Source organism: Astatotilapia calliptera, chromosome 8 (genome assembly GCF_964374335.1).
Source record: "Astatotilapia calliptera chromosome 8, fAstCal68.1, whole genome shotgun sequence".
In the NCBI taxonomy this organism is placed as follows: Eukaryota; Metazoa; Chordata; class Actinopteri; order Cichliformes; family Cichlidae; genus Astatotilapia; species Astatotilapia calliptera.
Window position 1 is genome coordinate 13,317,369 of NC_137429.1, and position 14,770 is coordinate 13,332,138.

The 14,770-nt window shown below is 41.1% G+C and overlaps 2 protein-coding genes across 6 annotated transcripts in view; both read right to left on the minus strand.

Moving 5' to 3' along the window:
• adam11 (ADAM metallopeptidase domain 11) overlaps window positions 1-5,022 on the minus strand; it is a 34,843-nt gene extending 29,821 nt beyond the window's left edge. For 4 of the 5 annotated variants that reach the window (XR_013910770.1, XM_026178680.2, XM_026178681.2 and 1 more), the window contains exons 1-2: window positions 4,583-5,021; window positions 4,279-4,430 (exon numbers count right to left, since the gene is read on the minus strand). Coding sequence is in view for 4 of the 5 variants with exons in the window: in XM_026178680.2 (XP_026034465.2) it covers window positions 4,279-4,430; window positions 4,583-4,640 (210 nt within the window). In the remaining variant the exon portion in view is untranslated. Of the gene's footprint in view, window positions 1-4,278; window positions 4,431-4,582 lie in introns of all 5 variants that reach the window. The other variant, XM_026178678.2, reaches the window with a different exon arrangement.
• Window positions 5,023-5,508: 486 nt separating this feature from the next.
• Window positions 5,509-14,531, minus strand: dbf4b (DBF4B-CDC7 kinase regulatory subunit). The gene is made up of 13 exons (XM_026178687.2): window positions 14,443-14,531; window positions 11,873-11,938; window positions 11,352-11,546; window positions 10,727-10,900; window positions 10,463-10,513; window positions 10,295-10,364; window positions 9,831-9,895; window positions 9,601-9,640; window positions 9,463-9,508; window positions 8,482-8,613; window positions 8,006-8,147; window positions 7,761-7,888; window positions 5,509-7,672 (listed from the first exon to the last, which is right to left on the minus strand). The coding sequence occupies exons 1-13, from the start codon at window positions 14,494-14,496 to the stop codon at window positions 6,247-6,249; spliced, it is 2,589 nt and encodes an 862-aa protein (XP_026034472.1). The 5' UTR covers window positions 14,497-14,531; the 3' UTR covers window positions 5,509-6,246.
• Between the last annotated feature and the right edge of the window lie 239 nt (window positions 14,532-14,770).

A 14,770-nucleotide genomic window follows, 5' to 3' on the forward strand; every position in this document is an offset into this window, starting at 1 on the left:
TCTTTGAGGAGTAGTTGTAATCAATGGTCATGACAATTTGCATATTAATGAACAAGAAACTGACCTCACAAACCATTGTTCGCGAGTGTTGCTAGTTTCAGTCATTAAGCAAATGTACTCTTTCTAAGGCTGGGGAAACCTGCAGTCAGATACGACTGAATGAGTCACTTGGATGAGTGATGAAAATTTTTTTCAGCGGCTTTCTCCCACTGAAAACGTTACATCCAGATGAACAGAATCAACTCTTTGGGATAGTTAATAGAAACATTTTTACTGCTTTTCACATTTGGTGTGACCTAGACCCAATTTTCACCCAAATTAAATCAGTTGTTTTGTATTTACCGTCACACAAAATTTTAAATGACATCTTGAAAACTGTGGATGTTAGCCTGCTAACAAACAGACAAATCAGACAAACAGAACAGATTTCATGCTCCCTTCCTTTGGGCAAATCCAGCTTTTATGAAGCACACAGCAAAACACTTGTCTCTGTAGTCATTAAGTCATTACTCTGACTTTTAAGAGTCGACTGAAAATGAGGCCAACCACGCAGGGCAAATGAACCAAAACACAAAGCTCAAGCTAAAAGATGCTGAAGCCATCTTCCCTGTGGTTTCATCACTACATCAGTGGACACTGTCACTGCCACATTATTTTGGGGGGGAGGGGGGGGGGGAGAACCCCACTCTATTGTATAATTACATCAGGTATTCTTCACGTCACCATGTGAAGTCATAACCATCATTACTGTTGTAGAGTTGTTTTTTTATTTAGTGAGAACCCAAATCAGTTTGAATGCTTCTCAGCTGATTAGCAGTGTGTCAGTGAAAACAGAAGCTGCCATACTGCGCTAATCATGATGGGTTTAAAAAAACAACAACAAAACAAACCCAAATGCAATGTTGCTAAGATCTTAAAGATCTGATTGCTCTCATAAACATAATTCTGCTCGTTCAGGAGAGCCTCTCGAGTCACAAATGTACTCCTTTGGATGAGGGAACGTTCTCAACACCGCAGAGCGGTGGCAGCATCTGAGCCAGTGTAGCACATGTGCACATTATTCTACCCAATTAGGAGAATTGGATGAATATTGGATCTGATCCGACCAACTAATTAGCTGACCTCTACATTTGCTGATCTTTTAGTAACGTGTGCTGATGTCAAATTTAGTGTGCAGTATGGGCATTTTTCTTCTTTTTAACTTTAAAAATATGGTCAAAATCTAACGCAGACACTTTTTGCTGTTTCACAAATTCACCTCGGAGGGTTTTACATTTCAAACGAAAGATGATACCTTATAGACCCTGGATAGAGACTAAAACTTGCTTACAATAAAAGGATTATCCTTATAAGCAGAGCGGATATGCAGCAGAAGCTATAGGTGGCAGAGGAAATATAAGCAGCAAAATTACAATACGAATATCCTTTTTTACGAATGTTTTCCCAGAGGAGACATCTTATCCACCCAGCGGCGTTTGGATAAAATTCTGTGCTGAGGGCTCACTGTCTCCGTCTAACCTTGCTCCAAGGTGAGCCCAATCCATATTAAAAGAGAGTTCTGTAGTAGCTCCCGTCAGTGCTCACTGGCCAGCAGCAAGGCAGGTCTCATTAGTAATACCCTGCACTCTCAGCAAACCACTTAGTATCAATCTAAACCTCCACTGGGTCCATATACCATACAATAAAAGACCACAACGGGGCTTGTGAGCAGCAATACAAATGCTCCATTAGCACTCTCACTATTATATTTTTATTATTTAAATTTTGATCATAATTCAGGCCACACTACAGTTTAGTTTCACACGTTACATTGTTGTCCACAGATACAAATGGACCCACAGTTTTTTAAAACTCAGTACTTGCACCAGACTATACAGTCACACTAAAAAGGTTTTACGTACAAGGGAATAACAAAAAAACAAACAAAACTAAAATAACTTAGCAGGTCTAAAAATTCAGTAACTACAACCTCAGATGAACTGAGAAAAACAAAACAAAAAACATAACATTAGACTAGAGTGGAGACGTTTGGCCGTAATGCACAAAAACCAAACACAGCATATCAACACTAACACCACATACCACAAGCACAGTGGTGGAGGGGTGATGATTTGAGCTTGGACATGAGGCAATGAGTCGACCGTGAACTCCTCCGTATACCAAAATATTCTGGAGTCAAATATAAGGCCATCGGTCTGGCAGCTAAAACTTGACTGAAATTGCATCAAATGACAATGACCCCAAGCACAGCAACAAATCTACAATAGAATGGTGAAAGAGATCAACACTGAAGGTGTTACAGAGATCCAGACCTCAAGCATGACCTTAGGAAAGCCGTGCATAAATGAATGCCTGAACTTCAATGGACTGACCTACCATTGTAAAGTTAGGTCAGTTAAGTTATTGCATCTAAAGGTGATTCTACAGCAACTGAATCCTGGGGTGCACCTGGTCTTTCCACACACTGCTTCTCTATTTTGGCTTAGTGTTTCTAAACTGGTTTTATTATGTCCTCATACGCAAAACCTTAGAACTGAGAATGACTGTGTGTACTGTTACTTAAAGTGGAGCTTTACTCATTAAAAATATTCTCATACTTTCACTGGATATGAGCACTGGATTTCATAGCTATGACTCACAGATCAAATAAGAGTTTTTCATTAGGAAGGCCCACATTGTCCAAAGTCAAACTCAGAGCATCAGGTCACAAGTGCGATCAGCACTTTTAAGACTTATTTTTGGCTTTTATTGGCAGCACAATAGCAGACAGGGAAGCAGAGGAAATAACATACAGCAATTGTAGCTACATTTTGTACCCACAATTGAAAACCGCCCTATTGTAAGTTTTAAACTGGCCACTTGATCTGAACGCCAGCATTAACGTTTTTCTAAACTGGGAGAAATCCCAGACTAAAATCTTTTTTCCAGTTCGTAATTACAAATTTAAAGCTGGGGACAGTTTTACAGCAACATTAAGGGGAGTCTGCAAAGCTTTTCCTTGTTTTTGGTTTTTTTATGCTGTGTATATACTTCAAATACTCACGTCAATGTGTGTACAGGTAAGAGACTAAAGGTCAGACTTCACACGGGTCTAAACATAGCAGCCCCGTCCACCTGGTGTTCAAACCTTCTATTTGAGAAGGGCAACCAGCTCAAAGTGTGGAGCTACACCTGCACGATTCAGACAGTTGATGAACTAAAGGGATGCACAGCTGCCTGGTATAAGTTAAATAAAGATTATTTTGAACTGAGAATCATGCAAAGCTACTTTGGTAGAGCCCAAGACTGAAAATATGAAGCTGGATACAGGAATAATAGGCCCACTTTAAATCCTTACGATGCATAATCACAAAAAATAATCACTGTGCAGCGATCGGCAGCTAGCACAGTGTAAAGTAAGCCTGCTGATTGCATCTCATATCTAAATTCAAGTCTAAGGGCACCTCTGGTATCAGCAGAAAGAGATCACGAGACAACACGCTGACCACAAGGGGCACATCAAGGTCAAACCCATGTCATATCCACTGACCTGACAGCCGCTGACTGACAGCGTTTACAGCAAAGGCAACAAAAGAGGACAGGTAGAGGTGTGAAATATCATCTGATGAGGCCGAAAGGAGCAAAAGGCTGAAGTTGAGGGGGTGGGATGTGTTTTAGCTGCCTTTTTAATGCCCTGGTGTGTGTGTGGGGGGTGGGGGTGTTAAAGAATGGTGTAAATGTGACAGACAGATGACTTCAGGAGAGAAGGCATAGAGGGAAAAACAAGCTTGACAGAGAGCAGATTTATTACACAGTTTCCATCTTTTCTCTGTAGCAAATAGCAAAGGTTGATTTACACTGTCAGTGTCCAGCTTTATGCACAGTAAACTAATCTGAAATTAATACAGCCTGGTTACATATCATGAAGATGACCCACATCAGCAAAACTATAACTAAAAATGTGAAAATTTTAATTTCAGTCTGCTAAGAGCAGTTAACAGACACGCTTTCTACTCTACATTTTTAAGATTTTCTGCATCATTTATGAAACTGTTCCTGCTGGATGTTTGACTAAAGGCAGTGTTAGAAAACATCTTGGTTGGGGGGGGGGGGGGGGGTCTACAAGGTCTACTCTTGATGTCTTTCTTGTCTTAATCTGATCTCAATGTGGGGAAAATGTAGAAACTAATATTTATGGAAATCTAATGACGATAAATGACGTGTTCAGTTCTGATGGTTTGGACAACAGGTGTAAAAACAACAACAAAAAAGGCGGTAACAAAAGCAGGCAAAGCTCACCTGCTCACCGGCTGGGTGGTTCTTGACCCGGGTGTCCAGTCGGCTGTGCAGGAGCTCTTCCTCAGTGTGGATCTGCTGCAGGAGTCGCTTGGGCTGAACGACCTCCTCCGCGGGCGGCAGCCTTCCCTCCGGACTCCCCCATTCTCTCAGAGCTGCAGAGGACACGCACACAGGTGGGGCGAAAAGGTCATTTATAAGTTTTACTTACCAGAATCAACAACTGGCCGTGAGCTTCTTGATGTCCCTACTTATTTATTACATCGCGAGTATTTGGCTCTGTGTTTGAAGCGTGGGAACCTCTTACCTGTCTCGGCGTACCGTGCGTACACTGTAGCGAACAGCAGGCATCTCACCGCGAGCATGATGCTCACATAGTCCCAGTGATTTCTTCCGTGCAGCGCCGTTAAATGAACCGACACCAGCCGTGAGCGGAGCTGTAGCAGGACTCTTGTTGTTGTTGTTGACAGTGAAAACAAACACAGCAGCTTGGTGCCTTCACGTTGTACGCCCGCATTTCTCACTCCCTGTCCGCCTGCGGCGCTTACAAACACCTTGAAGGGGCTCCTCCTCCTCTAGGCTGGGGTAACATGGTGTTTGTGTGTCCGTGTTGCCCTGAGCTGCTTGGCTTCACACACCTGTCTGCCGGCCTCGTTACTGAGTGAGGCTGCGCGAGGAAACAAGCGGCACGTGGGGCGTGACGGGACCACCCACACACTAATGGATCCAGCACTCGGGCCCGGGAGCCCGAAGGGAAACACCTGATATCACCGTCAAGATTCAGGCATTATTTTAAGGACTTCAAATGCATGCCATCCATCTAATGCACTTCAAACAGTGGTTTATTATTTATAATGCAGATGAGCTAAGTGTATTTTCTTTGCCCTGTCGATTAGAATAATAAATACATTTTCTTATAATTAATATTGAATTAAAGCCATTATCCCGAAAGAATTATGTAAATGAATATATTTGAATTATATATACGCAATAATATGATTCACTTATCGGTTGGGTGAAAACTGGGCAGTTAGTATTAATGAAAACTGGGATGAGGAGAACATATCAAATACTGTTCATATCAGCTGGTCTGATGAGCCAAACGGGACACATCGACTTGCTGCTGCCCTTGCTTCATCCATCACTTATTTAAGTTTGACATACAGTCAGCATTTATAAAGTCTTCACCACACATGGAAAAAAAAGCTTTTTAAAGCACACAGAGGGGGGATATTTATGAATAAAAACATTTATTAAAAAAAAAAAAACACTGTACAAGGTTTCAATTCACATTCCCAGAGACAACTGACATATGCAAAAATCATGTTGCATTCCCTTTGTCACATTGTGACCTTTTTTTCATGTTTAGAAGCAGCAGTGAGTTCTGGACTTTATAGACCATTTCATCATATCAAAGATGTCCAAAAATGGTATTTAGTGGTAGATGACCTCATACTGTATATCTAATAAACCTGACTTGCTTCTCCTTGACAAAGCCAGTCCTCTGGCCCACCCTCAAAATGCAGGAAGAGCTTTTTGACATTAATCAGGTGATTTGGCTCACAGTTCGTCAGTCCTCCACCCTGTGAACGCCTCGTCTGTTTGACCATCAACACCAGCATATGTGGGACCTGATCCAGGCGCAGCACTTACAGTAATTGAATAATGCCCCCTTTCAGGAAGGCCTCATTAAATTCTCAGTATCGCCACAAGTTCCCGAACAGAGCTGCCTGAGCGACTGCAGTCAGCACAACACACAATACTATTAAGGGGACTATGCACAATGAGGGTTCAAGAGGAACATGATCATCAACAGGATTCAAATTCTTGGGAAGATGCAGGATAAATTAATCAGCATGTAATGCAGAAGACAATTAAATCTGAAATTAAGCCCTAATTTTAAATATTTATTCAGTGTACAAAGGGCTTTTGTGCTTCGCATCTTTCACAAAAAAGTCAAGAAAATAGCTGTCAGTGCTGAACCTCTACAATCTGTACCACAGTCCTGCTAAAAGGGTCCCTTTCTTCCCCGCACATTGAGGCGGATGGGGTTGATGGCTTAAGGACAGTATGCAGGTGTGACTCGTAGCTGGTGTTGTGCATCCAGGGACACGGCCTGTGGAGTAGTTCCTTGTCGAGCTCACAGTTCTGTTCAGTGGAAGCCAGAGGTGTAGCTGAGGTCGGGCCCAGCTGTGACAGCAGGTCACAGTCCCAGTCTGACTCTGAGGATGATGGAGAGAGCTTTGCCAGGTCTGGGATGAGGCCTGGCTCGATACAGATTGAGGTAGAGTGAGATACTGAACGCTGAGATTCTTGACTAGAAATCCCACTGTGACATTTATCAGTGTGGAAGTCGACTGGTTGAGTGGCAACCGGGTCAATTTTGACAGAGGATCGAGCTAAATTCTGTGCACTCGGAAAACAAAACGTACTACAAGTCTGTTTTAAACCAAACATATCCACAGTAGTAAATGTTGAAGAGACAGTTGAACTGAGACAAGACTGAGAGATTTCATAACGGAGCTTGTCCAAGAGTAAAGCGCATTCACTCTTTGCTGTATTGTCACTTTGTGGTTTTGGTGGTTTAATATTTTGTCCCGTCCAGCTATCACTGTTACCAGTCTTTGTTGTCCTCATCCTTTTACTGTTGCTACATTCAGGGCTGGCAGATCGACTGCGCTTTTTGGAGTTTACTGCGATTTCTGACTGACGAGGAAGGGAACGAGATCTACCAGAAGATCGCGTGGTGCACTCCAAATCTCTGTTAGAACACACAAGCCCAGCAAACTCAACAACGTTGTCCGTTTTTGCTCTTCCTGCATTGGTCACAGCCCCAGAGGTAATTGGTGGGGTGGAGAGAAAATCTCTGAATGCTGAGGCAAATGTAAACACACCATCCTCAGTTGATCCTTCCACAGGCTCCTCTGTGATGTATGGTTGGGGACTGAGGACAGGGGGGTCTGAGTAAGGACTTTGAGGATTTATAATGTAGGAATAGGGGACTTGGGGGCTGAGGACTGGAGGCAGGGAGAAGGGGTCAGAGAGGGGACATGGAGAGAGACGCTGAATTTCAGGCAGTTGATTGACTGAGTCCTGGGCTTCTACTTCAGGTTTTAATACAGGCATGACTGGACTCAAAGCCTGAGGATGCATATCAGGCAGCTGGCAGTTTGTCACATGATTGAAAGACTGAGCGCCTGGATTTGGGACGGTAAACTGAACTCCTGGTGATGGACTGGCAGGGCCTGGACAGGAAAGAGGACCCCTGGTAGGGCTGGAAAGGTGAGTATTTAATGATGAACCTCGTCTCCGCAGGGCCTGAACAGTATGCTCCGTCTCGGCATCAGAAAGAGGCTCCAGTTCACAGACATCATGGATAGGCAAAGGAGTTGGAAGTCTAGAGAAGGATACAGACAATCAGTTGAAAACAGAAAAAAAAATATATAAATAAATCTATATCAAAATATTTCATAATCCAAGCTGACCTGCTCAGTTCTTCTTGCTGGGGTGGATTGGGATCAAATTCTGGAAGCATATCAACCACAAGCTCATCCACCAAGCTGTAATTCAAAGGATCCAGCACAAATGTGCGGTGCTGATTGGACTGCAAGTGCTTCAAGGACAAAAAAAAAAAACAAAAACAAAAACCCACACCATGAAAATGAACAAAATCACCCAAAGGAACCAACTTCTATTTGCTTTAAATAATAATTAAAAAAAAAATTCCTACCTCTTCCAGATTTGTGAATGATTGTTGGCAGCATTCACAGTAAGAAGGGTCCTTTTTGCGTGGTCGCCAAGGTGAAGGGTTACAACTAAGTGGGGATTTACTTTGGGATTTTTCTTGAATGCTACTTTCAACTTTCTTGACCCTAATTAAGAAAAATACAAATATTATGAACCCTCAAAATACTTTTTACACAATAAAACACTTTCTTCATGGAGTGCAATTTATTTCCACCATCATTTCAACCATTTATTCAAAAATGAAAAATAATCAAACAGTTTGTAATATATATATATATATATATATATATATATATATATATATATATATATATATATATATATATATATATATATATATATATATATATATATATATATATATATATATATATATATATATATATATATATATATATATATATATATATTTATTAATCAGTATTATTCAAACAGTTAGCCAACCACATGTGAACAAACCTTGTTTTGGTTTCCTCCATCTCTGTCTTCTTTTCAAACCGAGGAGGAGGAGGACATTCAAAGGGACTGAATCGACCAGCGTAGTACAGATCTGGGAAGGTCATAGACTGCATGTGCAAAGGCTTGTATTTCCTGTTTACATGGCAGAATAACAGAGGGAGGAACAATAGAAAAAATGAAAAACCAAATAAAAATGTCTGTATCAATGTTTCAACATTACAACACTAAGAATATAAAGACTGACTCAGTAATACAGTAATTATATAACTGAAGCATTTTGAAGCTATATTAACCACTTTTCAAAAACTTATTTGAGATAGACTGTATCTAGCAGTCCAGATGCCATGGGTTCTATGTCATAGCAATGGCCCATACACATTAGCCAGATCACATCAATTAACTGAAATGAGAGCGCAAATGATGGGCTCTGTTAGCACACAGAGATCCCCTGCAGGAAGGGGCAGTGGAGCTTGCAAAGCCTCATCAAATAGAAATCGTATCCAGTTGAGCTCTGGCCTCCTGGGGAGCTGCCTCAGTGGGAGGGGAGCTCGTCACATTACAAGAAATTCAACTGGGCTGAAATACACACCTCCAGAACCAGCACCCAGTGGGGCAAGACGGGCAGAAACAATGGGATAGATCACTGCCCCCCACTGCTGCTTCACTGTCAGTATGCTTAACCCTCTAAAAAAGGCTCGAATCTGACACCGAACCATTAAATGAGGCTTTGCAGGCCTTGGGGGAGAAAGAAAAACCTTCCTTTGCCTTGCTAAATCCCAACTTGTCTATCTTTACTGACTAGGATTTAATTTGGGGAAGAAAAAAAATTAACTTAAAACATCGGAGTATCTTGTTATTTTAAGCTATTCTAAAACTAGGCGTGACTGATTTCTTTTTTTTTTTTTGACTGATTTCTAAAGGAAAGAAATAAACTTTCTCTTCCTTAAATATAAACTGAACTCCTCAAAAGAGGGAACTCACCTGCTCAAGTCTTCAATTTTAAGATACGGGGATCTCAAAGCCAAAGCTGTTGTCAGCAGATTTGAGAAGGAAAAGACAAATAAATTAGCCAAAGTACAAATGTGAGGAAATTGAATCAAAACATAACCACAGACTTACCCTTGACAGCAGGAGAGCCTTGATGTTTAGTGCCAGTCTTCTGCAGTAAAAATAAAAATCATCAATATGAAACCAACATCAACTATATCTTTTACTTCATTCAGTTTTAATTGGTCTCCATCATGTGTTTGCTCGCTATCGTTACCATTTTCCAGCCCTAAAATCTAAAAACCGCTACAACAGGAAATCTGTCAAATGATGTGAAAAGATAAACAGCTCAAACACCTCACCTCTGCCCTCTTGTGTTTAGTACTGAAGCTCTCTCGAGTTAAATGTTTCAGATAACAGAGGACATCTGATAACACATTAAGGAACAACTTTCAATGTGCAAAACACAAATAATGTTTATTTAATCTGGGCACTGAGTTTAAAACAAAGTACAAAGGACACTGTAGACATCTCTCCTAAAAAGATACTTTTGAGTACTGAAAATAACACAATAGTTCAAGTCCAGCCACTTTAGGAACAGTCTGGATTTGATGTAGCGCTTTGCCAAGTTTCTGATTGTTCCTTGGACAAGATAAACAGCCACAAACTGGTACACAGCAGACAACTCCAATTAAAAGCCGCATTAAAATAGCAGCATACAAGAAAACATGAGCAATCACACAATGCCATCTGCTGTGAGCATAGGCTCACTGCATGTTAATCATGGTGTGTTGTGAAATTCCATTAAATTTAGTCAAAAGGATACCATCCACATGCAAAATCTTGACTCCCCATGATCGAGCACTGGACAAAACACTGCTTCCCTGCAGTCGTTCCTACAAGGCAGATTCATCAAAAAAGAGACAGTGAAGAATTAAAATATCAAAATACATCATCAGTACTTATAAAGAGAATTTTGTCTTCATTGACTTACATTGTTGCGAATGGCTTTTTCGAGCAGCGCTTTCCCTCGACTGCTGCAAGCCTATAGACACAAATGCAGTGCAGTTATACAGTGTAGTTCATTTTAACTTACACTAATGCCTAATGAGTTTGATCTTTTTAGTGATCTTGTGTTAGAATGTTTTCAGAGTAGCTTTCCAGGTTTCAGGGCAGTAAATCATCTGCCAAAATAGATTTGTGGTATTTGATAGCTAACCAAAAGCCTGACTGAAAGTGATAAAAGGAGATAAAGTACCATTGGCCTGGGAGTTCCAGGTCGCTGCTTGATGAGGCCGTTGTCCCGCTGCTTAATCAGTTGTTGGGCTGATTGACTTGCCCCACCCTTGGAAACAATACTCTTCTTGTCCAGGCCTTCTTTGTTTCCAGTCACAACAAAGTTTACATCCTTGTGTAGAAAACTCTCGACCCTCTTCAAAAGAAAAAAAAAATAATTAAAACAATATCCATGTGAGTTTCTGATGAATGCAAAATCTAACCTCAGTCCAGTGGATGTACTGTAAGTGTTCACTGACCATTTGGACTTATCAAGTGTTTATCAACAGTAATAATACTTTGTTTTCTAAAGAAAACAGACACGAGTACAGGCAATGACATACAAAAGAAAAGATCAGATCAGTGAGGACGATCAATATATTCGTTATTAGGGTTGTATGCGTGAAGAATTCAAGACTAAATCCATTATTCAAAGGTTTAAAAGACTCAAGATTGATGCTTTTGTCATCTATATCAAAAAGTGTCTGTCTTCTTACAGACACTTTTGAAGATATATTTTAAATACAATGCGACAGCCTTTAAACAACAGCCTTTTAAGCGCCTGTAAAAAAAGGTTCCACTGGCAGGCTATCTTAACATATGCTTACCCCTCCAAAAAGAGAGATGGATTCCAAAAGCAGGACTGTTGGCTGTTTCTTCACATTGTCCAGGTAGAAGGTCTTTCCCTCCAGCTTTTTTGGCCCAAGACACAGCTTCCCCAGGAGCCCATATCCACGTTCTTTTGAATACTGCTGCTGTTGCATGATCCTGGTGCAGTAAAGGCTGTCACAAGCACCAGGAGCCTACAAAAATTAAAGGAACATCTGTCAAGATCCAAATAAGCTTTTAAGTTACAAAACCGGCAAGAGTATAAATTAGCTTTCTAGCAACTATGTTTACGATTTTTTTTTTTTTTGAAGTGCAGCAGTTTAAATTTCGGTCACGTAAGATAACCACCAAAACGCAACTGCGCAGTTCAAGTTTCAGCCTAGCCACTCTGCTAGTTAGCTTTAGCCGACTTGAGCGAGGTTAGCTCTCTCTAACAACAGCCAGAAACCATTCAATGTCGGCTAATTTAACCCATGTTCTGCTTCTTTGTGACAAAAAAGAGAAAAGAAACACGGCTTACTTGTGTTTTGTTCCTGTGCTGGAGAGAAGCGAAAAAAACCCCCACTGCTATCGCTTCGTCAACAAGCCGGTGTTCCAGATCAACTGGCGTTTAGATCAACTGGCGTTGGTCGAACAGATGTGTGGCAGTCTTGCGTTTCAGTAGCTCCTACCGACAAACCAGCAAAAAAAACGGCAAATGTGTCACCTGTGACACTTGTGAGGTTGTCTCAAACACACTCCGTCAGTCTTGATGCTGTTGAACAACAAAATGTTTAAAATGTGGCGAGTTTACCTGGTGATATCCTCATGCGCGACGCGATCGCGAAAACAGCAAACAAGTAACACCACGCCGATGTTGTTCACAGGACAGCAAGAGTAAACGATCGGGAGACTCTTGTCGTCGTTATCGTTCCACTCGCACGGTTTATTTCTCCGGTTTCAGCGTTTTTGCTTCACAACTAAAGCGAGCAGTTTACTTTGTGTGCACTAACATGGAGTCGAGTCAACCAGCGCCACCTCTGGCCAAGTGCCACAGCCTACAGCCAGATCAACCTGTGACACACATCTGCACCACGTTTGATTTCGTTTCTTGCACAACACATTTGTACCTTTCAATTGTGTCTGTTTGTGCGTCATGCAAATGAACCTTTGAAAAGAATGAAATGACACCAATATTTCACTAGTGTTGTAACATCACATGTCGTTAGCGTAGTCTGTCTGTGTCTTTTCTCTGAGAAAAAACATTTTAGAGTTGGTTGTTACATACAGTCTGTATAAGTGTGGTTAATCTAATAAACATTTGTAAGGAGATGGCAGTTACTGTGAATTCACAGCAGGTGAATAGTAATAAACAGTCAGACAATGACTCTGACAATCTCATTCAATCTTGCAGACTGAATGCACCTTCTGTGGAAAGTGGTACCACACAGTGTGTGTGGACTTTCCCTGTGCAGAAGGCGACTACAAATGTTGTGGGTGCTAAATAAACAGTAAAAAGTGATCCCTGTTGTCTTTGCTTACTGATTGTTTTTAGTGTTGACAATCCACATTGCTGCCATTGCATCTTTCAACATGTTTGTGGGTAGATTTGAATGTACCAGGGGTAAGTGCAGCCACTCAGCCTCTACTCAATGTCATCATAGCAGCAGGTGAAGATGTGTCACAAGTTAATCTAGTAGTGGGCTATGGTATTTGGCCACAGATGGCAGCAGTGTGATAGTGCTGTGTGATAGTGGATCTGCTACAAATTGAAGATCATAAGCAAGTTTTGGAAATGAACCCTTGTATTATGTTGAAGAACAAAAAAATGACATTGATTTTGTTGCGGGTCATTTTGACCCGTACTGTGTAAATCCACTCAGAATTGTTCAAAAACTGCAATGAAACAATAGCAACTTTATTTCCCATCAGATAAACATGTAGAACACAGACATACAACAGTTAGACTTTCCATAACTATTTTAGGAACAATTTGGTTTTTCGTTCTTACAAACACATTTCTGTTGAACTTGCCCAACGTTCTCAGTTTTTCAATGCTCAACATTTTCGATTTTGTCCACATGATGGACAGAATGTAACTGTGTACTTTCTGCAGATGTACTTCTTGCATTTCTCACAATACGTGCTTGTTTTCAAACAGGAATCTTCCTAACTAAGATTTAAAACAAAAGATTGCGTCTCCTCCAGTCTCACAAACAGATGACAAACCAAGCGACACACCTGAGTCACTGACTTTATATATAACTACCAACTCTCCAGCCATGTTGATGGATTGCCTATATTGGCTGGAAATATTAATTTCCAGGGAAAGAACACAGGCAGATGATGCTTACAGGATGTGATGTGACGACACTAATGAAATATTGATGTGTCATATTTGTCCAAGGTGTATTTCATTGTTATGGAAAAAGAGAATATTAAAATCATGATGACCAATTGGAGTGGTGATTTCTATGACTTTGTGTATATAATTTGGAATTTTGTACAAATGTAGGCCAATAAGGAATATATGATATCATTTCATTCATTTCAAAGGTTTATTTGCATGATTCACAAACAGACACAATTGAAAGGTACAAATGTGTTGTGCAAGAAACGAAATCAAACGTGGTGCAGATGTGTGTCACAGGTTGATCTGGCTGTAGGCTGTGGCACTTGGCCAGAGGTGGCGCTGGTTGACTCGAGTCCATGTTAGTGCACAGAGCAAACTGCTCGCTTTAGTTGTGGAGCAAAAACGCTGAATTCGGTGAAATAAACCGTGCGAGTGGAACGATAACGACGACAAGAGTCTCCCGATCGTTTACTCTTGCTGTCCTGTGAACAACAACGGCGTGGTGTTACTTGTTTGCTGTTTTCGCGATCGCGTCGCGCATGAGGATATCACCAGGTAAACTCGCCACATTTTTAAACATTTTGTTGTTCAACAGCATCAAGACTGACGGAGTGTGTTTGAGACAACCTCACAAGTGTCACAGATGACACATTTGGCGTTTTTTTGCTGGTTTGTCGGTAGGAGCTACTGAAACGCAAGACTGCCACACATCTGTTCGACCAACGCCAGTTGATCTAAACGCCAGTTGATCTGGAACACCGGCGAAGCTGTAACCGCCGCTTTTTCAAAAACACTGGAGGACGTGCGGACATGAAGACGGCGTAACATCCGGTCTGACGCTGCCTTCAGGTGCTTTTCAATCAGTGTGAAATCAAAAGTTGAAACGCCTTCCCATTTTAATTTAGCACTGACGTCAAAAAAGAAAAGACTGTTTGCTCCTGACGCTGCCCTCCACATAACCTGTTGACTGAAACGTGAGCCCTGGCTTTCATTTTCAAATATACCTTTTAATATATATGAAATATATTATGAGTTAATGGTAAGGTTCTTACAGTCACTGGTACAGTATCCTGAACCCAACACAAA

Coding starts and splice junctions, on each gene's coding strand:
- dbf4b (XM_026178687.2), bottom strand. CDS start 14,496: ATGTCCGCACGTCCTCCAGTGTTTTTGAAAAAGCGGCGGTTACAGCTT. Junction 11,939..14,442: donor GGCGGTTACAGCTTCGCCGG/TGTTCCAGATCA, acceptor CTGGAACACCGG/CTTGTTGACGAAGCGATAGC. Junction 7,889..8,005: donor CATTCACAAATCTGGAAGAG/GTAGGAATTTTT, acceptor TTGTCCTTGAAG/CACTTGCAGTCCAATCAGCA.